General features: G+C 53.2%; 1 protein-coding gene across 1 annotated transcript in view; it reads left to right on the top strand.

Annotated features, from left to right (window-relative positions):
* Window positions 1-25,871, top strand: part of CLPB (ClpB family mitochondrial disaggregase) — a 143,761-nt gene that overhangs the window by 36,428 nt on the left and 81,462 nt on the right. Inside the window, exon 4 of the mRNA XM_056116115.1 lies at window positions 16,855-16,958. Coding sequence (XP_055972090.1) covers window positions 16,855-16,958 — 104 coding nt within the window. The remainder of the gene's footprint in view (window positions 1-16,854; window positions 16,959-25,871) is intronic.

Below are 25,871 nucleotides of genomic sequence, written 5' to 3'. Positions count from 1 at the left end.
CTGTTCTCACTATAAGTCATGTGGAATTGAATTTTGTTTAGGGGGCAGGGTGCATACCCAGCAATGCTCAGGGGTAGGGGTTACTCCTGGCTCTGTGCTCAATGATTACTCCTGTTGAACTCAGGTGACCAATCATATGGAGTGCTGGGAATCAAACCCGGGTCGGCCACATGCCAGGCAAATGCCCTACCCACTCTAGACCCTGGAAGTGAGTATTGTCTAGGTAGACATTCCCCAAAGAGCAAAGCAAAGAAAGAGGATCCAGAGAGTTTTGGTTCTCCAGGAGAGAACTTTATTTGACATCCCTTTTTCAGCATCCAGCAAACTTTTTATTTTTTAAAATTTTATTTATTTATTTATTTATTTATTGCTTTTTGGGTCACACCTAGCGATGCACAGGGGTTATTCCTGGCTCATGCATTCAGGAATTACTCCTGGTGGTGCTCGGGGGAGCATATGGGATGCGGGGAATCCAACCTGGTGGGGCCACGTGCAAGGTAAATGCCCTACCCACTATCACTCCAGCCCCTCAGCAAACTTTTAAAAATCTAGGCTGTGTTCTGTACCGATGTGTGCACTGCATTGGGGGGCGGGCGGGAATCCTTGAAGAATAAGCAGCCACAGTCTTTGCTTTGGGAAGTTTACTTGGACCACGGCCACGTGATGGCCTTTCTGCCAAAGACCTACAAATGTTTGATTCTGACAGTTCTTTTGCCTATCCTAGTGCGGCCTGGGTATAGTAGACACCAGAAGAGCAGTCCTAGGACTGACCCCTTGCTGCCTGCCCCTCCACCCCAGGCCTGGTTCAGCCCGAGTCTCCGTGTCTCCATGCTGCCTTGCTCCCAACACAGCCCCAAGGAGGCTTATCCACGGTGTCCCCAGATGATCACTGTGGCTCCTCGTAGCCTTCACCGGCTCGTGCAGATCTATCCAGTCCTCCACTAAATTCGATTAGTTTTCCTTTCAGAAGGGAAAGAAATCCAATTTTACCAAACACGGACAGACGGTGGAAGGTCACTTTGATGTTACAACCTCTCCGTGGTGCTTTTACTTAGTCACAAGTTCATAAGCAAGAAGGCTTAATTACTTGGGAAAACACAGGATTAAACCTGGGCACAATAGCTGAGTATCCGCTCTTGGGCAACTTGATTCGAGCCCATGCGCCCAGTTCGTGTGTGGTGCAAACTTTGATGTGCGCTGTGACAAGCTGAAAGTCAAGACCTCCTCGGGGAAGCCCCTTCGGAGGGCCTTTGCAGGATGTGCGGCCAAGAGGCAGAGCCTGCAGGCCTGTTTGCTCAACTTTGATGTCCGAGCAGCCGCAGGGGCCCACTGTTTGCTCTTTCACTGAGGGATGGACCGGGAGCCTCCTACCTTCCCCGGTGGACAATGGCCAGCAGTGAAGTGTGACGACTGTTGACCATTCCAGGAGCCTGGCCGACCAGAACAGGCCTTTAGGAGGAGAAGAGCCTGGGGGGCCAAAAGCTGTTTATGGGATGACCACTTCCCCAGATGGAGCTTTCCTTCCAGCCTGATGTGGGCTGGGCCGGTGTAGGGAGGTACAAAGAGCCTTGGGGGTCTCAGCAGATGCTGGGCGCTCTGGGCACTGAGATACTTGTCCATGGAAAGCTGAATTCTTTCCTATTCCTTCATCATGTACGGTGCGGGGGGCTCGTGGTTTAGAAGAGAAGTAGTAGGTTTCTAATTTCTCCCTCAAAAGACCCTACCATGATGTACATGGCTGAGGAAGAAATAGAATACAGGACACATAGAAAACTCTTACCAATAAAAGGACAGCCCAGGGGCCGGGGAGAGCCCAGTGGACTGAGCACACGCTCTGCATGCGGGAGCCTGAGTTAGAACCTGAGTCCTGAGCCAGGAATAGCCCCCGAGCACTGCCGGCTGTGGCCCTAATATAACCAACACAGGAAGATACCACTTTTTTTTTAATGGACAAAAGAATGGAGCAGACACTTGACCAAAGGGAAAAGCAAATAGCAGATAATCGCATAAAAAGATGCTCAGGATTAATCACTTAGGGAAATGCAAATCAGAATCACAGTGAGCTACCACCAGAGATCTGCTTACAAAGGCTAGACTTTTAGAAAACTGACAATACTTAGTGTTGACAAATATGCGTAACTACTGTCACGGCAGAGGGAAATGGTGTTTGGACCGTGCCTGGTGATACGCAGGGCTCATGGTAACCATGTGGGGTGCTAGGGATTGACCTAGGTCCGCACTCTGCGAGGCAGGCACTTAGCTGGTGTACAGTCTCTCCAGCCCTAACGGACAGAAATGTCCAGTGGAGGCCAGAGCAGTAGAACGGTGGGGAGGGCACTTGCCTCGCCACGGCCAGCCTGCACTCTGTGTGTCTCACAGTAGAGTACTGTGTGTGCTGGTGAACACGGATTTGCAGGTTCACACCAGTCGTACTGTTTTGAAGTCTTTAGTACTGATGAGCAGACCGGGTAAATTCACCATCTGCAGTGTTTGCGGTGGACTTACAGGAGTGAAGTTCCATTAATTTAGCAGGGAGGACGCGGTGGGCACCAGACTGGGAGCTCGCCTCCCGTCCCACTTCAGACTGGGGCTCCTTGCCCCCTGGGGGGACAGTGGCACTTCAGGGAGCTCAGCCCCGCAGCGAGGGGGGGTGGTTCGAATTGCTTCGCTCCCTGGCCCTGAGAAAGTGAGAGCCTCCAGGCGAGCACGCGGCCCCCCAGCCCAACTGTTTGAAATTCCCCACCAGCGTCTCCCTCCCTCCTGCCTTTGCTCCCGGAGCAAGTGCATCTCATCAGCCCGCTTCCCGGCACTGCCTTCCCTGCTTGGCCGGGCTCCCGGGGAGCTGAGCTAATGAGTGGATAACACGCGTGTGCCAAGGCCTTCCTGGATGTGGTACCTGGGCTTCGTTAATTTTAAAATGCTCCCCTCCTTGGCAGATGACCATTGAATTACGCCCCCACCCCACCCCTGCAGCCATTCATTTCCCCATTTGCGTATTTTCCCTCCACCTTATTACAGAATGGGGGGCCTCAGTCCTGTCTGTTAAGCCCAGCGCCCAAGCCAGTTGGCGGCTGTGCTCTGAGAGTTTTTTCCAGGCCTTTCATGGAAGGTGGCCACACACCACAGGTGTCCTTCCAACAGGGAGAGCACGGGGCACTGTTTAGATGCAGCCTTCGGGGTCTGCCACATAGAGATCTGCCCCACCACCCTCGGCCTGGCCTTGGACTGCAGAGTGAGTGGGGGGCTTATGGCTTGGTGCTGGCCGCCTCCTGGCTTGCAGGGCGGGGGTCTGCCACAGCTCTTTGGGTCCCATCATGAGCCAGGCACGTGGCAGGCACCACCCACATGCCCATCCTGACAGGAAGGGGTTAGCATTCTTGTTTCACATGTGAGGTGTGTGGAGCTCAGCATAGCCCATGAATGACCAGGCTGTGAAGGAGGGAACCAGGCTTCTCTGAACCCCGAGCCCTCATTCGTTCCCCCCGACTATACTGCAGTTAGAGGAAGGAGCAGAGAGCCAGCCAGCGGAGAAGCGGAGAGAAGCCAGGCCGAGTCCGGCTGGCGCCGGAGCTGAGTGGGCTCAGGCTGGGTCTCACTGCAGAGCAGAGAACCTGGTACCGAGTAAATCACCCCCTGGGTGCCAGGCAGTTTGGAGAGATTGAAATAACCGGCAAACCACTCTCACGTCCTTGCAGAGCTGTCAGAAAGGGGTTACACGGGCCCGAGTGATAGCAGAGCAGGGAGGGCACTTGCCTTGCACGCAGCCAACCTGGGTTCAATCCCAGACACCCCCAGATGGTCTCCTGATGCTGTTGGAGTGATCCCTAAGTGCAGAGCCAGGCCTAAGTCCTGCATGTGTGTGCGTGTACACACACACACACACACACACACACACATACACAGAGCTGTGAAACCAGCCCTACTCACTCTCTCTAGATAAGGTAGGTAGGTTGTGGTCCGGCCTCAGAGGGTCAGGCGGGAGGATCATGAAAGGAGCAGGCCCTGAAAAATGGATGTTGTTGGATAGACAGATGGACAGACGGAGGAGGACAGTGTTTCTGCGAGGAACATGAGTAGCTTAGACCCATGGGTGAGAGTGAAGACACATGCGCAGTTAGCGGGAGGAACTGCAGCGTGTGAAGGGCCGGCCTCCCTCAAGGCGGGTTGCAAGCCGATGAGCAGTCTGGGTTCAAACCCAGGCTCTTCTGGAGCCAAGCCAGCGAGGCAGCTCTTCCATGCGGGGCTGGGACAGTTTTGACGCTGCTGCCTCAAGGACTGTTGGGCCAAAAGGCCCATCTCCACCCAGTAGTGCTGGGCTAGGGGGCAGCGGCCTTAGGGATCAAACTCGGGGCCTATCAGGTGTTAGGCGTGTGCCCTATCACTTAGGCCGTCTCCTGGGTTCCATCCCCGGCCTTCCTCTGGTCTTCCATTTCTAGTTCTACCTGAACCTTTAGAGGCTGTTTGGAAATGACAGTGTAGAAATAAGAGGGAAGGCTTTAGAAGAGCCCTGGCCCTAGAGTGGGCCCTGGCAGTGGGTCACCTGGAGTTCACAGGAGTGAAGTCGGAGCCGTGCCTTCGTTACTGCTGTTCCTCAGGCTGCCAGCAGGAAGTTCAGGCAGGGCCTGCAGGTAAGCCTGTCTCTGACTGGGGCCGGAGGGATAGCACAGCGGCTAGGGCGCTTGCCTTGCACACAGCAGACCTGAGTTCGATCCCCAGCATTCCATATGGTCCTTTGAGCCTGCCAGGAGTGAGTCCTGAGTGCAGAGCCAGGAGTAACATCTGAGCATCACCGGGTACAGCGCCAAAACCAAGCCAAAACAAGCCAAACCACCAAGCCTATGTTTGATGGAGGAGAGGCTCTTGTCTCTCACCTGCCCTCACAGGTGACACCAAGGCAGCCTTTGGTGATTTTTCTTCTCCACATCTTAAAGTCAGAGAAGCTTGGAAAAGGCCCCCCGCCCCCCCCCCCCCCCCCCCGTGGGACCAGCTCTCGTCCCTGATGGCCACCTGCCGAATGCAGGCAGTGCCCACTATTTCCCAGCAAGGAAGGGTGGGTGAGGGCTGGCCAGGTGCCAGCACGGTGCCCCCCGCAAAGTGTGCCGAGCCCGCCGCCGCTGCTGTGGCCCATCATCTCTGAGTAACAGAGTCATTGCTAATCCCATTTGGAGTCGTTGCTCCGCATAATCCTGTTTTGTGGTAATGATATTCCAGTTCCAGCCTGTGCCCATTTCTAGTTTGGCAGGCGCATGCCTTGACCTCCCGCAGCCTGAGTTACGGCGCTGTGGGAAGCAGGGCCAGCTCATTTGCCTAACGTGACAGTCTTGGGGGGGGGCACCCTGCCTCCACCCTCTTCTCTCTCTTCTCTCTTGGGCTTCCGCGCTCCAGACCAGCTGCCTGGAGCAGGCAGGTGGGGGCCAGGAGAATAGCTGCTGCCCGCCCAGGTCTGCTGCACAATGATGGGCATGTGGGGTGGGTATTTATTTTTTTTTGCGGGGTGCCGGGTGTATGGTGGGGAGTTTTAGACCTTGCCCAATATTGCTCCAGGGCTGCTCCCAATTCTGTGCTCAGGGGGTTGTGTGGTTCCGCAGATCGTCCGCTTCGTGCAGGGCAAGCACCTGAACTCCTGTGCTACTGCTCTGGCCCCTGCACCGCTTCTCAGAGAGACTCTAGGCCCTGGCGTCAGCTGCTGGTTCTGTGAGGGCTGCTAGGCTGTGGTTCCTGGTTTGCAGGGAGCATGCACGGGCCTGGGTCTCAGCAAGAACTTGGGCTGTCTCATGATGGCCCGTGCACGCAGTATGGTGTACACACACACAAGGCTGAGGAGTGTGAAGGGCCAGTTTGTGATTAAATGTGCATGAACATCCAGCGGAAGAGCAGGCTGGGGGTGGGGGTCGTGCCAGGACTTCCCTCCTTAAGCCTGGCCCCAAATGAGTCACCTTGTCCCCACCCGCTTTTGGTTTTGTCCCGTGTCCTTTTCCTTCGGGCTCCTGCTTCCCCTAGCTTACTGCTGTGACCTGCTCTCTTCCACTGCCCTCTGCCAGTGTGACTGTCGCGGGCTCGGGAACTCCAGGATGGGGAGATGGACTTCCGGGTGCCAGGGAGGGAAGCAGCCTGGTGGCGGGTCGGGGTGCAGACCTCAATGGGAAAGGTGGTTCCAGCCCCTCTAGTGTGACTCCTGCCTTGTGACCAAGCCCCCGTGGAACCCTTGCAGGGTGGAACTGTTCCCTCATGGTGAGTAGCCGGACAGCTCTGAGAATGTCCGTGCAAAGTCTCCACGTTCATCTGACTGTGACTACCGGCCCTTGGGCTCAGCAGGTGAATCATGCACAGAGGAGGGGATCGGAGCAGAGGTCCCCGGCTGTGCGTGTCCTAAGGAATCTGGCATTAGGGAGGAACGTACTCTCCTCAGCCTCTCCATCCCTGGCGCGGGCCCTCCAGCCTGAGCCAGCCACTGCTGTTGGGTGGGCCACCCTGCTTTCCCCGGCCACTCGTTGGCCACCTCCGGGGTGAATGAGCTGCAGCCCATTTGACTTTGCAGCAGAGCCCCTGAACTATGACCTCTCTGCTTCCTCCGTCACCGAGGTGTGTGTACATGGGCTGGGGAATAGGTCCCCCTTTGTCCTCTCCCTGGGACCCGTGACACACAGCACTGTGACCCTGGCCCGGGTATGTGGGGGGCAGAGAGGAGGCGGAGTTGGACGAGCGGGCGCGGACATCACCACCCTTCTTGCTTCACCAACCCCAGCTGCCCCGCAGCCGGCCCTGACACGCGCCGGCCCCCTGCTCTTCCCCAGACAATGTGCCTGAGCCCCTCCGGCCACTGAGGGCAGAAAGCCTCAGCATCGATCGGACGGCAGCCACCGGCTCCCCATGTGCTGTGGCTCCCTACTGTCCTGAGAGTCCCCCAGCCCCAGCCCCCACTTTAATCTGAGTGAAACGCTCCTTTCTCAGCTTTGTCTGGGGACCGCTGCAGACCAGGAGGGCCGAGGGGATTCCACCGCGCAGCCCCTGCAGCCTGGTCTGGACCCTCGGGTGGGAGAAGGTGGGGCCGGGCCGCAACAGTTGTCTGCCATGTTCTGCCCCATTTCCCACCAAATAACAAGTTCATTTATTCGCCTTGTTCATTTTATTCAGCCCTCGTTCAGAAAACCTCTGGGCGAGGCCCTGCAGACGGAGTTAGAAACGGCCTGTGCCAGTCTCTCCAGGGAGAGACAGAGTCTGAGCAGGGGGCTGGAGACGGGCCTCGGGCAGGAGGCTCTGGGGTCTGGCCCTGGCACACCCCCCAGGAAGAGGAAGGAGACACAGGCTAGGAACTGGGAGTCTGGGAAGCCCGAGCTAAGTTTAGGGTGCCAGTTTCATCAATAAGGAGCCCTAGAAGTCCGTGAGCAGGAGCCAGCTGAGGCAGTGGGGGATACACTTGGCAGGAGTTTGAGGTTTGGAAGTGAGGTGTCTGACAGTCTGGACTTCTCTTCAGGAATTTACTGCTTTCTTGGTGTCCTTCATTCTTCCTGGATAGTTTTGGAAAGAGATGTTCTACAGTGAGGAAACTTGCTGGAGAAACTCACTGGTTTGTTTATTTGTTTGTTTTTTTAAATTTGCTTTTGGGCCACACCTAGGCCACTCCTGGTTCTGCACTCAGGAATTACTACCGGTGCTGCTCAGGGGGCCATAAGGGATGCCCGGTATTGAGCCCTGGTCAGCTGCATACAAGACAAGTGCCAAAACCGCTATACTATCCCTGCCCCAGGAATCAACTGTTTGATTAGCATTGTTTGGTTGTCTAACTTTTATTAATATGTTGATTTTTTTACTTGTGTGTTTATTTTGGGACCACACCTAGCAGTACTCAGGGCTTATTCCTGGTTCTGTTCAGAAATTCCTGCTCAGTAATCAGGTTTGGGAAACCATATGGTGCTGAGGATTGAACCCAGGTTGGCTACTCGCTAGACAGACACTTTTTTTTTTTTGAGATTCACGCTTTTTGTTTTTTTTTTTAGTTTTTATTAGTGAAACACCATGAGGTACAGTTGTAGACTTACAAAGTTTTGTGCTTGGGTTTCAGTTATACAATGATCGAGTACCCGTCCCTCCACCAGTGCCCATTCACCACCACTCATCCCAGTGTCCTTCCCACCCCATATATATATGTATATGTATATGTATATGTATATGTATATGTATATGTATATGTGTGTATAGTATATAAATATACATAAATATTATATACTATATACTATATAAATATATAGTACATATATATTTGACTTTGGGGCCACACCAAAAGATTTATAGGGTTATTCCTGGCTCTGCATTCACGGATCATTCCTGAATGTGCTCAGAGGACCATATGGGATGCTGGGGATTGAACCAAAGTTGGCCACGTGCAAGGCAAGCACCCTATCCACTAGACTATCTCTCCAACCCCAATATGTTGATTTTTTTCTCCCCTTACACTTTATATAGAAACACTGTGGATTATAAAGTTGTGAATCATGATTTGTTACAGGCATTCAGTATTCCAACACCAAACCCACCACCATTACACCTTCCTTCCACCATTGTCTCTAATTTTCCCAACTACCACTTAAGCCTGCACTCATAGCAAGTCCTCAATAATTTATTTTATATTGCCTGTTATCAATAATTTGCTAACAGAATGATCAAAAAATGTTTCCTTAGATGAAAGTTAATGAAGATTGTTGTATCTCACCATGGAGCCCTTACGTCCTTATATAAGAGATTACTAAGATTTATAGGTTAAGCCTTCTGTGTTTATATACTTCTTTGGCTTTTTTTTTGAAGGGGGGGTCACACCAGGCAATGCACAGGAGCTACTCCTGGCTCTGCACTCAGGAATTACTCCTGGTGGGGCTCAAGGAACCATATGAGATGCAGGGAGTCAAACCGTGGTCGGTCACATGCAACTCCCTACCCGCTGTGCTATCACTCCATCTCCAAATATTTTGTTAATCTAGATTAGTTGCCTTCTACACTACATCCAATCTGGTGTGCTACTCCTGGTTTATCAGTGTTTGAGATGTTGCTCCAAGAAGTTCAAAAATTTTAACAGGGTGATACAGCTGGAGTTCAAATTTTAACTGGGTGATGGCTTTGGGGCATATGTGTGATTGCTGGGGCTTCTAGGAGTACAGGGAGATGGAAGAAGGTAGCCCATCCCTGACTCCATGGAAGATTTTAGTCACAAAACTCGCGTTCCTTAGTTTTTCAGGGTGAGAGTGAAGATTTCTGGTGAGGTTCCTCCCAAGCGGGGCAGTCCAGCCAGGAGCATGGCGACAATTGTGGAGTGTGGGCAGGCACTGGGCTGACCCTCCCCCTCCAGGGTGCCCCAGACAACTCAGCCTTGTGCAGGGTCAGAAGAATCTCTGCAACATGTTAGTCTCTTTAGTGATTTATTTATGAGTCTCTCGTATGTTGATTTTAAGTAATAGCTTATCATTTTGATTTTTCCTTTCTCTAATAACAAGTGAGTTTGAGGTTCTCCTCATTTACTTAGCAATCACTTGATTATTTTTTCCTCTGGGAATTAGCTAGTCCTATCCTTGTTTCGTGTTTCTGCTGGGCTTCTTGCTCCTAGAATTGGGGCTGAATCCTGAGCAGAGGTGAAGTGTGCAGCCCTGTTCATTCCCTGGGGGGGTCAGTAGGGGAGTGAGAGCAGAGTGGCCTGAACCTTGTAGCCTGGGTGCTGGGCCCACAGTTCATTCCAGTCCCCACAGCGTGGGGGCATTGGGCACCTAACTTAGTCTCTCAGTGCCTTCATATTTTTTTTTCGTGGAGCTGCCTCATCAGGTTGTTGCTAAGATGAACTGCATCAGTAAATCAGCATTGTTTAAATCGGCACCTGGTTTGTAAGAAGTGACATTTGTAGAGACAAATGTTAACTGTCATTATCAGACTCTTGGTCTCCTAAGCCACACTCTGTCCCCTTGTAAAAATAGATGTCTATGCCAGCAGGCAGTCGAAACAAGGCAGAGAGAAGACAGCTCTCTGCGCAGGGCCAGAACTCACTGCTGCTGAGGCTGGAGCCACAGCACAGGGGGCCGGGCACTGGCCTTGCACATGGTTGACCCAGGTTCCATCCCCCGCACCACATAGCAGTCTCCAGAGGAGCCCAACAGGAGCGGCTCCTGAGTGCAGAGCCAGGAGTAAGCCCTGAGCACTGCCAGGTGTGCCCCCATTCCCCCCCCCCCCAAAAGAAAGAAAACAGAGACAAACAGCTCATTGCTCCTACTTCCATGGGTTTCTCTTGCCAAGGCCGCAGGCTCTAAACCCGTGTTCTCCTCCCATCTCAGGCCAACCTTCATGCCAGCCTTCATGCCCTGACTCTTAAGATTTCTAGGCCGCTCCACACATGATTAGCTCCCTCCTGTGGCTGATCTCTGGCTGCTGGACACTTCCCCACCACTGTCACCTTCCTGTCGGGCCTGGGCCTGTGGGTGAAGTGAGGTGGAAGAGAAGAGCTGACTGTGACGGACTCCCCACAGGCAGGCAGAGCCAAGAGCCCCACCCGAAGGCTCACCCAGAGCCCCATCCTCTTGGGCTCCAGATGCATCGGGGCTGTGGGGCCTGTGCTGCCGAGTTCTGGCCTCTGATGGTGAGGGTGGCACTGGTGGATGAGGCTTTGGCTGCAGATCCTTTCCCCGGGAGTTCTCTGCGTAGAGGCGGACCCTTTGCAGTGAGTGGGTTGGGGATCTGGTGCTGTTTTTAGTCCAGCCCCTTAGACCGCAAAGGCCTGGCCAGTACCGTCCCGGCACCAACATCGCACACTCAGTAGAGCAGTGGCGACTCCCATGCCACCAGAGCAGGGGGCCGGCTGCTGGCCTCTGGGGTTCTTCTTCCACAGCAGTGCCCTTTCTGTTTCCTCCGGATTCTGACTTTATAGTGGACCCAGGACTCCCTTGGTCAGCCAGATGGGCCCAAACGCATCAGCTCCTGGGTAAACCATCTAGATGAAGTTCTAAATCCGGGGATATGTTTCAGCTTTTGTTAAGTAAAAAGAAAGTCAGATATAGGCTGGAGCGATAGCACAATGGGTAGGGCATTTGCCTTGCACGCGGCTGAGCTGGTCGACCCAGGTTCGATTCCTACACCCCTCTCGGAGAGCCCGGCAAGCTACCGAGAGTATCTCGCCCACACAGCAAAGCCTGGCAAGCTATCCATGATGTATTCGATATACCAAACACAGTAACAAGTGTCACAATGGAGACGTTACTGGGCCCACTCGAGCAGATCGATGAACAATGGGAGGACGTGACAGTGACAGGCTGGAGTGATAGTCCAGCAGGCAGGGCTTTTGCCTTGCACGCAGCCAACCCCCAGGGTCCAATCCCCGGCACCCCATATGATTTCCCCATGAGCTTCCAGGAGTAAGCCCTAAGCACTACTGTGTGTGGCCCCAAAACCAAACCAAACCAAAGAGTTAGAGACAGAAATCACTTCCCTTCTGGGGCCTCCTCACTGCTACCTGGCTTGTACCTCTTCGTCCCCTGGGCCAGCCTATCTCCTGGTCTCTGGCGGCTGACTTGGTTTGTGGCACGCTGCTCTCTCCTCCGCCAACTGTCGCCATCCTTGTTTTATGTGCACTCTGCGTTCCCTGCTGCGCCCCAGCCGGGCCAGTGCCTGACGTCTGTTCTCCTCCTCAGTCTTGCCATAGTTTTCTCACCTGGCAGCTGCCGACTCTATCTCTGCCCTGCTTCAGGCCCCAGGTCTCTGCAGCTGTGTGGGGCACCAACGCTAACATCCTCACCATAGCCCTGGAGCCAGACTGCGGCTGGTTCCCTGAGAAGGGCCCGTGCCTTGAGCGCCAGGTTCGAGGCTTTGTGAGCGCGGGTGGCTGTGGGGTGAAAGGCCATGAGCCATCGGCAAGGTGCTTGGTGCCACTCGGGGCTCCCGCTGGCCGAGACCCCTTTCGTCTTAGCGCTCCCCTCCCATGGAGGCTGCTACCTCTCGTGGCTTAGGAATCCGGAGGGGGGTCTTCTCCAGGGTGGCCGAGTGAGGCTCTGGCCTGGATGCCTTACCCGCTTCGGTCTCCGAGTCTGTGAGGTGAATTGCCCATCGCCCTTGATTGGGTTAGCAGCCCCAGAGCCGAGCCCCGGCAGCTCTCCCTGTCCAGCCTGCCAGACCACGCTCTGCCCTCCGGGGCCCCGGGCCGCGGACTTGGTTGCTTGGACACGTCTTGCAGCCTGCAAATTAGACAGATGGAATCAATACTCATGAACCTGAAGAGGCCCAGGTAGCACGGTTAGTGACAGTCGCTGCCTGGAGGGACAGCCTGCCAGGGGAGGGGGCGTGATTGAACGGTGATTGGACCCAGCAGCTGAGGAATAACCAAATTATGTCCCTTTGAGTTTAGATCGACAAACCCTTCTCACTTGGATTTTTGAAACAGGCCAACTTGTGCGGAATACAGAAGAGCCGTCTCCTGTGCCCACCTCGAATCATGAGGGTGGGGGGGGGTGACGGTCGGGTTGAGCCTGGTTCCCGTTTCCAGCCCAGGCCCAGGCTGTCACACGGAGATTTTAGAGATGCTGTGGGCAAAGGGCAAAGATGCTTGTGTCTGTGGAATTCTTTCTAGGGACCAGGGACCACAGTGTTTTACAAGCATATGACCTAAAAGGGACACTTCATCATTGCCATTGTCCTGGTGCAGAGCTGCGGTCACTTGTCTGTGGTTCCAGGCAGTAAGTGACAGAACTTTGGTCTGAACGCAGCTTTCACTGTGCTTGTATGTCCTGCTGTCCCTGTGGCTTGGGCATTTAGCTCTGTCATTCCTCTCGGAGAGCCTGGCAAGCTACCAAGAGTATCCCGCCCACATGGCAGAGCCTGACAAACTCCCCGTGGCGTATTCGATATGCCCAAAACAGTAACAATAGTGGCTCTCATTCCCCTGGCCCTGAAAGAGCCTCCAATACGGCACTGTTGGGAAGGGCAAGTAAGGAGAGGCTGCTAAAATCTCAGGACTGGGACGGATGGAGACGTTACTGGCGCCCGCTTGAGCAGATCGATGAATAATGGGATGACAGTGATACATTCCTTGACACTACCCCAGTAGTCCCCTTAACCCCGTCCCCTTGCTTCTCATCTATCTATCTCTCGTCCCCTTCCCCTTCACTCTATTTCTTTCCTTCTTCCTCCCTAAACTCTGGGGCCAGGGTGATCTAGACATCCCTCCTTTCGACTATAAAACTCAAATTCTAATGACCAGATTTAAAAGGTGCCTGTCAAGAGGGCAGGCTGAAGCTGGGGGTTCGGGGAAAGGGGCAATAAGGAGGGAACCTGGGAACACTAGTGAAGGGAAGTTTTTTTTATTTGTAGTTTTACTTTTTTTTTCTTTTCCCTTTTTGGGTCATACCCGTTACTCCTGGCTCTGCACTCAGGAATTATTCCTGGTGGTGTTAAAAAAAAAAAAATTCTTTAAAATATTTTGGAAGTAACTTGATAAATAGTTTGAAAACCCATAATGTATTTATTTATTTTGCTTTTTGGGTGACCCCCGGTGATGCACAAGGGTTACTCCTGGTTCATGCACTCAGGTATTACTCCTGGCGGTGCTCAGGGGACCATATGGGATGCTGGGAATCGAACCTGGTTGGCCGCATGCTTAACAAATGCCCTACCCGCTGTGCTATCACTTCAGCCTCGAAAACCCATAATCTTGATCTTAGGTACCATTTTCTTTTATGCAAAAGGTAAATATCTTCCTCACCTGAATATTGGGCTGGAGCGATAGCACAGCGGTAGGGCCTTTGCCTTACAAGCGGCCAACATGGCCGACCCGAGTTCGATTCCTTCGCCCCTCTCGGAGAGCCCGGCAAGCTACCGAGAGTATCTCGCCCGCACGGCAAAGCCTGGCAAGCCACCCGTGATGTATTCGATATGCCAAACACAGTAACAACAAAGTCTCCAATGGAGACGTTACTGGGCCCGCTCGAGCAAATCGATGATCAACGGGGAGGACAGTGACAGTGACAGGTGTTGGCGGTATCATATGGGGTGCTAGGGATCAAACCTCGGTCAGCCGCATGCATGCAAGGCAAACCCGCTATGCTACTGCTCTGGCCCCAGTGGAGGGAAGTTGACACAAGCGGAGGGATTGGTGATGAAACATTGTATGTCAAAAACCCAAGGATGAATAACTTTATAATTCATGGTGCTTTAACAAAGTAAACTTTTGGTGGGAAGAGAAAGAAAAAGAAAATGTCCTGCTGTCTAGCAAGGACAAATTAGATACAAATGTCTAGTAAACATTTGGAGAACACTTATTCTATGTCAGGCACTGTTCCAATCATTCTCCTTGCGTTCATACAGCCATGGGAACTAGACTCTGCCAATTGCAGATCATTATTAAGAGATTGCAAAATGATGATTTTCTAATCTCATCATTCTTTCTACAGTCATTATTTGTCATTCCACAGCATGGAAAAGCTTTTCCTTCGTCCCCCTTGACTTATTAATTTATTTTTAATATGAACTCGTGGAATCTTATTTTACTCAATGGGCTGTAATCCATTACTGTCGTGATTTATTGTGCTTTAGGCTGTCCCAGCTCTAAAGCCAATGTCCTGAACCCCTTCATCCTACCTCTGTTGGCTGCTGCCTCTCCTGCCTTCAGCTAGTTTGCTAATCTGCCTTCTTGTCTCCGCTTAGCTTTTAATCTTCTGGGAAACAGGAAGACCAGTGCCAATTTTCCCCCAGTTGTGTGTAAATGGAGCAAATGGCCTCCAAGTGAGAACCTGGCGGGCTCTGCCATGAACTAAATTTTAGAGCTTTAGAGGTGGATTTTATCTGCTTAAGAGATCATTCTCACTCCTCTGACCTGGGCAGGGTAGTTAGAGCAGATGTGGAAGAACTGGGTGCATGGGAGGGGAATCCTCTTCAGTTTTCCGGGGAGGGGAGTGGTGGTGGTGGTGCGGGGTGGGGGTGGGGGGGCGGAGAGAGAGAGAGAGAGAGAGAGAGAGGAAATTTATTGAAGTTGTTTGGTTTGGTTTGCTGGGTTTGGGGCCACACCCAGCAGTACTCATGGCTGACTCCTGGCTCTGTGCTCAGAGATCACTCCTGGCAGTGCCTGGGGAACCATATGGCATGTTGGGGATTGAACCTGGGTCTGCCACGTGTGAGGCAAGTTCCCTCTCCTCTGCACTCTCTCTCCAACCAGGTTCTGGACATTCTGAAGTAATACAATGCAAACTAGGTGCTACAGTAAAGGCCATTAATTTTGCTAATTGTATGTATTAGAAAACCGATTCTAAAAAGAAAGGGAAACCAAATCTCTTGTTTGACTTTTTAATAGAGTAATTTTTTGAAATGCCTGCCTTTTATGCCACAAAAATCATTAGTAGTTTAAAGTATCAGAAGCAAAAGAAAAGCTTCTGCTTCTTCTTCTCCTCTTCCTCCTCCTCCTTCCTCCCCTCCTCCTCCACCACCTCCTCCTCTTCCTCTTCCTCTTCCTGGCTCAGCAGTGCTCAGGGCTTATTTCTGCTCAGTTCTCAGGGTTTACTCCTGGCGGTGCTCAGGGATCCATATGTGTTACCAGAAGATTGAACCTGGGTTGGAAGTGTGCAAGGCAAACCATGAGCAAGAATACTACATGACGGAAGAAATAAGAGAGGCGGGTGGAGAGATAATAAGGGCATTGCCTTGCATGCTGCCAGTTCAGGTTCAATCCCTGGCACCCCATGTGGGCCTGCCAGGAGTGATCTCTGAGTACCACCGGGTATTGTTCCCCACCCACCCCTCCCCCCAAAAAAAGGAGGGAAGGGAGGAGGAAGAGGGAAAAAGAGATGGAAGAGAAGTTGACATCGGATCACTTCCTGAATCAAGCTTAACACATTCACCTAATTTACCCTCATGGCAGTCCTCGGGCCCTACCTTTGTCCTGCCCATCAGTCCATTCGCACACAGCCACTGGATTGATTCTTCTTTACGCTGAGGAAACATTCCAAACTGTCAGGCGGTTCCTCTTGCATTGAAATGAAGGTGATGGCTATGGAAGATCATTGTCATGGGCCTTCTCTCTGCACAGGCTGCATTTCTGTGAGAATGGCCCCTAGCGAAGCGTGGTGGAAGGACACAACTGTCCTGTCCCTTCCCCTTCAGCCCCCAGCTGGCAGGGTCACCTCCCTCCATACTACTCCCTTCCCCTAAGCCCCCATTTCTTCAGGGGAAGAGCTGGTGCTCTTTGGCCTCCGGGATCGTAAATGCCTGGGATCCTCTCATCACGCCAGATGTTCCCCCTCTCCTTCAGGTATGGGGGTGAGGGTGTGGGGGCTTGGGACCACACCCGGCGGTGCTCAGGGAACTGCTCCTGGCTCTGTACCCAGGGATCACACCTGGCGGTGATTGGGGAGCCATGAGGTGTCAAGACAGAACCCAGGCCTCCCGCATGCAGAGCCCGGGCTTCTGTTGGCCTTTCTCGCCTGCCCAGCCTTCGTGTCTTCAGAGCTTTCAGTACGACTCTGGTTTCCCACTGCACAGGGAGCTTCTCCCATCAGAGCTGTTTGCCTGACTTTGCTGCGATTCCACTAAACCATTGCCCTTCCCTCACTGTGAGGCCGGGAGGGCATATACACTTCGCCCCGGGACAGTGGAATCAACACTTAATCTTAGACTTGTGGGAACTGAGCCCCATGGGGGTGTTGGACAGTGCACCCGGAGCCCCGCTGCTAGGAGGCTCAGAGCCTCCTCTTGGCTTTCCTGCGCCCAGAGTTCGTGGTCTTCCCGTTCCGCCGCTCATGAGAGCAGAGGCGGGTCGCATCCCCCCCACTGTGAGACTCTGGCTCTCTGCTCCCCAGGCCGTCCCTGCTCCTGACCCTTCTCGGTCTTTCTGATTTCTCCTAGCGTGGTGCAGGTCCTGCTGGCCGCTGGTGCTGACCCTAACCTTGGAGACGATTTCAGCAGCGTGTACAAAACCGCCAAGGAGCAGGGGATCCATTCTTTGGAAGGTGAGCAGGGCTCCGTCTACCTTCTGGGAGGCTCCCCTCTCCTTCTACCTCAGCTTCCAGAAGCCTTGCTCTGGACTGGGAGCCTGCAGGTACCCTTTCCTCAGGGACCTCCCTCGGGAACCTCCAGGGCTGACCACTGATGCCTTTCGCGGTCCTTCTCGTCACTTCAAAGGGAGGTGTAAGGAGTTCCTATTTGAGGACCTGGGGGAGGGGACTGAGTGGGGAGCAGCACAGGATGGGGTCCCCTTGTGTCCTCCTGAAAGGGCCTCAGATGGGTGGACAAGTAGCTGCATGGACTGAGGGACGTGCCTCAACTTCCTGAACAACGCTGCCCCGTCTCCAAAGCCACCTCGCTGGTTCTCCCAGCCCTGAACCCTCTTGCTCTTCCACACTCTGCTGGCTTTGCCCTCCCTGTATGTGAAATGAAATCCACCCCCTGCTTCTGGCCCTCACATACTGCATGACTGAGTGATACTAGATCTTGGTCTATTATGACAATAGATCTGCCTTCTGTGTCCTGACATTTGTTTTGTTTCATTTGAGGGACCATACCCGGCGATGCTCAGGGGTTACTCCTGGCTCTGCACTCAGGAATCACTCCTGGCAGTGCTTGGGGGACCATATGGGATGCCGGGGATCACACCTAGGTCTGCTGCATGCAAGGCAAGCGTCCTATCTGCTGTGCCATCACTCCAGTCCCCTATCCCTGACATTTGTGCTTGCATAGCAAGCAGCTCACGAAAGCCTTCTGGCGTGTGTGTGTGTGTGTGTGTGTGTGTGTGTGTGTGTGTGTTTACTTCTGCAGAAAAAATAAAGTCATGCATGCACCGGACTGGTCTGGTGGCGTGTCTTTTGGAGGGTCCCTGAGGCAAATCAAGCCACTTTGCCTCTGGAAGGGGTTCTCCAAGAGTGGGCTGGAGAAGAGGCCGGGTGATGTGGGTACAGGCAAAAGCAAGGATTTAGACACCTGAGCTCATGCTCGGCCTCCCCCAGGCCCCTCTGCCTGTCCACGGCTGCTGTGACTCATGGAAGCTGAATTTTCCTGTGTGTCTCGGCAGTGCTGTGGGGCAGCCCCCCTGGGCTGGCCTGAGGGTTGGAGGGAGGTTCTGAGAGACAGGGACACCCAACACTCCAGGTTGGGGTCTGGCAGCAGGGAGGCTGCCAGATGGGTGGATGTGGGCTCAGCGGAGGTGTCGTTGCTGCAGCCCAGCTTGATGGTTCCTCCGATCTGCACGAGGGAGTAGTCCTAAGGGGCAGAGCCTTGTGCCCGGGACTTCGGTCACCCCTGGAGTCTGTTTAAACTCCCCTCCCAACAGTTCCACGCACAGGCCCTGCCCCCGTCCCAGCGTCCCGTCCCGTGCAACTGTCAGGGTTGTGTCAGCCTTTTGTTTCACACAGACCTATATCGCATATTTCCTGGTTTTCTGAGCATCCGCCTGCCTGATCCTTGGAGCCAGCTGCTCTGCTGTCCCCTCCTCTCTTAGGGAGAGCATTTTCCCCGTCAGCTCTGCCTCCTCAGCTGCTCTCAACAGCAAGCAGGAAGGAGCCTAGGCTGAGCGGGCTCTGGGGGACAAGGGGACAGGGGTCCATGCGCCATGTCTGCTGCTCTCCGCAGAGGAAGGCTCAGGGAGTGTCTGATGTCACTCTTCAGGCACCTCGGGGCCATCTTGTCCGGACACTGCTGTTGCGCCAGTCCTGTCCCCTTCCTTCAAAGCGTGTCACCTGGGGTTGGAGCAGTAGCACAGCGGGTAGTACAGTGGGGAGGGCGCTTCCTGTCCTGGGCCAACCCAGGTTGGATCCCTGGGACCCTGTATGGTTCCCTGAGTCTGCTAGGAGGTGGCCCACAAACAAACCAAGAGTAAACAGAATGAAGCGTGAGCCCAGTGTTCTGATGCTGCCCTCAGTGGTGCTCTGGTTCAGCATCTGCCTTAACATACCCCAGAGTTGGCATTTGGGGTTTTCTGGGCCAGTTTCTCTCAGTCGTGCCCATGGGCTTACTAGCTGTATTTGCTTCAAGGCCCTCTGAATTTGCCAACTCCCTTCCTCTCCTTTTTTTCTCATTCTCTCTCTCTCCCTCATTGCCTCTCTTCTTCTTTGCATTCCTTTTATTTCTTTCATTCATTCTTTAGGTCAGTCTCTGAATTTTGGGTTTTGGGTTTATTTTTGGGGTTTTTTGTTTGTTTTGGGGGGACCATACCTGGCTGTGCTTAGGGCCATCTCTGTACTCAGGGTTCACTCCTGGTAGGACTCCAGGGGCCATCTGGGGTGGTGGGGATTGAACCCAGATTGACCGTGTCTGAGACACATATTCCACCCACTGTACTGTCTCTCTGGCCCCTCTGAAGTTATTTTTTTTTTAACTCTTAATGCTAACCATCCTATGTTGTGGATAGAATGAATGATCAATCCATTGTAGAGAACAAAAATATTAGAAAAGGCCACTCACGCTATTTCTCATGAAATACAACTATGAATGATCTTTTCTTACTTTGTCAAATCCACAGATTTAGGGACTAATCTCTACGGATTGATTCAGAAATTTTGTTGCTCGCATTTGCACCCAGAGGTACTGTTCCATGGGTTCTGCTGCGTTAGACAGACTCTGTTACCAAGGGCTGTGCAGGCTGCTGCTTCATTAACACATTCTTGTAGGCGCCTTTTTAAAATAGGTTCCCAGTGAGTGGTGTTGAGTGTGTGTATTGTGTGTGTGTGTGTGTGTGCTGGGGGGGTGGGGGGGACGGGACGGGTACAGGACTGAACTCGGAACCTCAAGCCTGCAAGGCATGTGCCCCACCCCTTTGAGCTCTCTCCTCCAATGAGAATTCAGTTAAGCACAGAGACCTGGGGCACATAATCAGGATGAATTTGAAGCGTTAGTCAGCGTTCACTACTACTGACCAGCTTTCATGTTTCTGGTAACGTCCATTCATGCTATAAAATTGTAAAGGATTGTGGAACAGATCTTCTTTTTTTGGGGTTGGGGGAGGGGCACACCCTGCGATGCTCAGACTCTAAACTCAGGAATCACTCCTGGTGGGCTCAGAGGGCCATATGGGATGCTGGGGATAGAACCCAGGTTGACCTAACAAGGCAGTTCCCTACTTGCTGTTTTTTCACTCTGGCCCAGGTTTTCTAACAAATTTTATATGGCCTTCTTAAATGTCTCGCTAAAATTCAAATGTGTTGAGCATTTTTTCTTATATTTTGTATGGTGTCCCTTTCCTAAAAGGGCGGATATGAAGTTTTTCTGTCACAATCTTCAGTTATTAGGGAACTCATTCTGGTACCCAGTGTGAGTACCTCTGTGTATGACAGCCATTTGGGAAAAAATTAAAAAGTATGTTCTGCAGCCAGGAAGATAACAAGTGGAAGAGCTCATTCCTGGCGTGTGCAGGCCCTGATTGATTCCTGGCCCCTCGTGCCCGCACTACACACTTGTCACCACCAGAAGTACATTCTAAGAACCAGAGAGGTAGCACAGGGGTTCGGGCCCTTGCCTTGCATGTAACTGGCCCCAGTTGGAATCCCGGCACAGGGTATGGTCCTCTGAGGAGAGTAAGCCCTGAGCACAGCCATCCGGATATGACCTAAATACCACCCCCTAATTCTATAATTTGGAGAAATCATTGATAAACTCTCTATTTTGTAGCTTTCAAGGACTACCTGCCTTCACTTCTTTAGAAAAAAAATTTTTTTAAATCCATGAACCAGACACAGTGCAGCAGTTGGGGTGCTTACCTTGCATGTGATCAACCCAGCACCTCATGTAGTCTCCTGAGTATGGCCAGGAGTGATCCCTGAGCACAAAGTAGAGCCCAGGAAGGTTTACTGCTTTGTGACCCTGGCCTGGTCACACCTAGTTCCTTCACTGGAACCCAGGACTCTTGCCTTTCCCACCTGCGCTTCTGCTCTTTACTTGCTCCGTTTTTCTTTTACTTTTCTCCTGGAAGATAGCTGATTCTTCCCGGCAGTCCACCCATATTAATAGTCTGCCTCCCCTAGGCAGTGTCCTGTATGCTCCTGCTGGTCAGTCTCAGAGTTGCCGGAGACAGAGACCCAAGAATTCAGTGTTTCTCTTCTCTGGATTGAATTGGCTCTTTCCCGGGACATTCCCGGGCTTGAGGGGGTATCTGAGAAGGGCCGCATGACACAGGAGGGGCTGAGCCCCCAGACAGTGTGTGTGTGTGTGTGTGTGTGTGTGTACCAACTTGCAGGAGAGCCACACGCTCGGGAGAATCGGATGATGATCTGCACTGTGGGAGCGGAGTCGGCGTCAAAGCCAAGCCCTGCACGCTGTGCCCAGGGCCCTCCGTACTGAAAGGAGGTGGTGAGTTGTAGCTTGTGACCTTGGCAAGACTTCCTTAACCCCAGTAATTTATCCCTTGTCTACCTTATCAGTATTGTTGTGAAGAGCTCCACGGTTGTAATTGCTGATTAGTTTCATTTATGTATAATTCAGCACTGCACTTACGGAGCATCCGGCATGCAGCCAGAAACTGGGAATATAAAAATGAATATACATGGCCTGGCCCCTCAGCCGCGCTCCCTGGCCAGCAAGAAGTCGGCCTGTGAAGCCGGGAGTGCCCTGCGGCCTGATAAATGCTGAGACAGAGATGCAAAGGGCAGAGGTCGCCCTGGGTGCAGGCTGGTGTCAAGGCAGCTGGGCAGAGTCAGTGGCTGCAGTTTGAGTCTCCAGGAAGAGCCCGGGATGGGCAGATGTGAGGAGCAGTGGACGCCCCAGAGAAGGAGCAGCTCGTGCAGGGACCCGGGGCAGGCAGGCAGATTCTCAGCTGCCTTCGTTTCCTTTCTTTCCTACCATGCCACACCTTTTGTGGTGGTGCTCTCCATGGGTCCCACGGTTTGGTCATGCTGGCATGCACGCTTGGTCACTGTGTGCCAGAGATGACATTTTCAGGAGTCCCAAGCGGCAGACAGATCCACTGGGTTTGCACCAGGTATGGGGATAGTTTCGGAGAGTGAACCCGTGACCTCACAGGGTCTCACGCCTCCAGAGCAGGAGAGCTACCACTGACCGGTCAGGGGTACTCTGCGGGCACAGTTCTGAGGGAGGAGCCAGTCACAGCACAGAGGAAGGCAGGCCTCCAGCCGGAGAGCCCTCCCAGGCAGCCCAGAAGAGCCATCTGCTTTCTCGAGCTGGGGAAGGATCTTCTGCAGGTCTGCGCTCGGTTTGCCTCTATACTGGAGCGGGGCCTTGGTGGCAGGCAGCAGGTGACGTCAGAGAGGTGGGGGATGAGCCGTGGTGCTGGACTTTCAGGGATGATGAACTCATCGGATGGGAAACTATGCCCCTCTCACCCCCAAACGCACTTAGGATTTCTGGGACTTTCCCAGAAGTGAACTTTGGAGGCAACCAATGGGACAGAAATTCTGGGACCAGGTGGGGTTCTCAGTGAAATGGGATTCTCCCGTGGTGACACCTTGACTTCTGATGTGAGTCAGCAGCTGGAGGTGGGGGGTTGGAGTTTAAATGGAAAGTCTGGCTGGAGATGGGGATGTCGAAATCATCTGCGTTTGTTTGGCAGTTAAAAGAGATGTGCCAGGAACTGCCCAGGAAGGGCCTTATGGGAGGGGTGAGAAGAGCCACCCTCACTTAGCATACCTGTTTTTTTTCTTTCCTTTGGTTGGGGGAAGGAGGGAGCGTCACACCTGGCAGTGCTCAGGGCTTGCTTACTCCTGGCTCTGCACTCAGGGATCATTCCTGGAGGTTCCAGGGGACCATATGGGATGCCAGGGATCGAACCCGGGTTGGCCTTTTGTAAGGCAAGTGACCTACCCACTGTGCTGTCACTCCAGCCGAGACCCCAAGGGTCTTGTGTGTTACTTTTACCGGGTTGCAAACCAGCTACAGAAGCATACGGAAGAGCTTGATTTGCCAGAGCTGTGTCTTTGGCTGGGGAGAATGACGGTGCGTATGTGTCCCTCCCACGCACATCCCTCCAGACCCAGCTCTGTTCTTCCGCGCTGTCCCCTCTTGAATGTGGGCCTGTTTTACTACCCATTCTCGTCCAAATCTAGAGGGGAATGGGACGATTCTGCTTCCGTTCCTTGGCCAGGAGTTGTTTGATCTGCAGCACCCCGTGGGAGACTCAGTGAGAAACACCCAGAGCATGTGCTCCAGCCCTCTGTGCTCTTCCCCAGCCCATCTCGAAGTAGGGGCTCCCCAGTGTGGGCTGGAGGGTTCAGTACTCGGTGCTCAGGCCTGGTGCCACGGAGTATCTGCAGTCTGATAGCACTGGGGGCCACCGGTGTCACCTTGACTGTGCCCCCTGGCTAGACAGTCGTGGGGGTTCAACTTCGGACCTCGCACCTACACTGCAACCCTTGGAGCTATCGCCTTGGCCCCAGACAAGCATTTCTTCATAGACACGGTGGCTCGAGCTCAGTATGAAGCCAAATCTCCACCTGCTCAGAGCCCCGAGTAACTTGCTCCCTCGGGAGCCCCGCTGGAGGCTGTGTGTCTGCATCGGAGCCACGGTGATCTGCAGGGCCCCGAGGAGTCTTTGACCTCCAGGGCCCGTCAGCCGTGTGATTCTGGGACCCAAGACCCTCTGGTCCAGTCTCAAAGCGAGTGACGTGCAGAGCTGCGGAAGGTGACAAGGACGGGGCCAGTAGCCAGGGGTCTCTGGGCAGGAGGTCCAGTTTGAGCAGGGGTGCAGCATGGGGGCCAGGGGGTGGGCACACACGCTCAGGCCCATGTTCCTTTCTGTTTGGTGCCTTGCGCCCACCTGGACTCACTCCAGGACACTTCCACTTGTGGCTGGCCGAGGGGTGGCCCGATCCTCAGGTGGAGGAGGCCATAAATTCATGGCAAGAGTAAACAAGTCGCTGGCTCGGGATGCCGCAGGCTGCCTGTAAGTAACTGTTATAAACACTGGGTGTCTGGGGCTGTCAGAGATGCAAGCAAGCACTCCGAGCGCCTCTCGCATGTACAATTAAAACAATAAAACACGGTGGGAGCGTGGCCGGAGCAGGCTTTCAATCAGCTTTTCTTCTCCGCTCCGAGTGGCAGCTGAATAAAGATGGGGGCAGTGGGCAGAAACAGGGTTGGCCGAGGGCCTTTTGAGGGAGAGAGAGAAGGTGTGGCCCACCAGGTGGGACACACCAAGGCCAACTTCCCAGGCCCATGCAGCTGACCCTCCACCCATCTCTGTGTCTTCAGATTTTGGGGTGCAGGGGGCTGGTTTAGGGACAGAGCAAGCTGGCTTGTCACATGCCGGTGGGGATATTCCCTGGGGCCCAGGAGAGGCTCAGAACCCCACTGGAGGGACAGCGCTTGTGGCATCGTTCCCTCCCGTGGGACACACCAGAGCAGTCTTGTCCTAGCGCATCTCTTCGGGGTACACTGTGCCCTTGTGTGCCCCTGGGGAGCCTGGAGGCAGCCTGGAGAAACAAGGCCCCCAGGCTCATAAGAATCGCCCTCGAGAGCGATAAGGGTCAGCCTGACCCTTCCCCCGGAACTCCATCATAATATCTAGTGGGGCCCAGATTGTGCATTTGGAACAGGCCCCATTCTTGGAGCAGTGTGATCAGGCACAGCAGGTGTTGGGCATGAGACAGTGGCTCTCAGATGCCCAGGCAAGACCGTTTCCTTCTCCGAAACCCTGTTTCTCCCCTGTAAACCTCCCTTGTCGAGTAGTGCAGTGGTATTGTGGTGGTCCAGACCCGTGGACGTTGGAACCATGTTCAAGATGTTCTCCAGCATTGGGGAGAGCCGGGGGACTAGATCTATCCCCAATCAAAAGCACAGAACACTGGGGCCAAGGGTGTGGCCGGCACGGTAGAGACCCTGGGTTTGATCCCAGCACTGCAAGGCTCCCTCAGGCCCAGCATCCCCAGGAGTGACCTGGGGCCACTCCCAACATTGCTGGCTCTGCCCCCTCTGCAGAAAAAAGAAGAAAAGAAATCAACAACAGAGAAGGCATTCCATTCATGTGAATTTGTGTATGTATGGGGGGGGGGGGTGTTTATTTTGGTTTTGGGGGTTTGTTTTGTTTTGCTTTGTTTTTTGCTCTGGTGGTGGTGCTCAGACTTTCTCCTGACTCTGTGCTCAGGGATCACTGCTGATGGGACTTGGGGACTTCTGGGGTTCTGGGCATGGAGCCCAGGTTTGCTGCATGCGAGGCAAGTGCAATGCTATGGCCCCATGTCTTTACATATGATCACAATCTTTCTAAGGTATGACATTTCCTTAATTTGGAAGACTGATAGAGCCTTCCAAAGGTTTTTTTTTTTTTTTTTTTTTTGCTTTTTGGGTCACATCCGGCGATGCACAGGGGTTACTCCTGGCTCTGTACTCAGGAATTATCCCTGGCAGTGCTCAGGGGACCATATGGGATGCTGGGAATAGAATCCGGGTTGGCCATGTGCAAAAAACACCCTACCCACTGTACTATTGCTTCAGCCCTTCCAAAGGCTTTTCAGTGGTAGCAAACTGCTATCCACTCTGAGCCAATGATTTCTTATAGCCTGAGGTGTGTTTTGCTACTTAACTGGGTGATCTTGGGAGGCCAGAGAGATAGTACAGCAGATAGGGCACTTACCTTGCACACAACCAACCCAAGTTCCATCCCCAGCATCCCATATGGTCCCCCTAGTACTGCCAGGAGTAATTCCTGAGGACACAGCTAGGAATAAGCCCTGAACACTGCTGGGTGTGCCCCCCACCCCTCCACCCCACAAAAAAAAGTAGTGACCTTGGGCAACTAGCTCTCTTTCTCTCTCCCCTCCTTTTTTTTCATTTGTTTTATTTTCATTAGTCCAGAATATTTTCAACACGACAGTCCTGTTGTAAAGATAATAATTGAGTGGGCCAGAGCTATAGCTTTCCATATGACTGATCCCTAGTACCACATTTGGTCCCCTGAACAATTTAATAAAAATGAAAGAAGACAA

This window comes from Sorex fumeus, unplaced genomic scaffold (assembly GCF_029834395.1).
Source record: "Sorex fumeus unplaced genomic scaffold, SorFum_2.1 ptg000030l, whole genome shotgun sequence".
Taxonomy (NCBI): domain Eukaryota; kingdom Metazoa; phylum Chordata; class Mammalia; order Eulipotyphla; family Soricidae; genus Sorex; species Sorex fumeus.
This window is presented reverse-complemented; position numbering and strand designations above follow the sequence as displayed.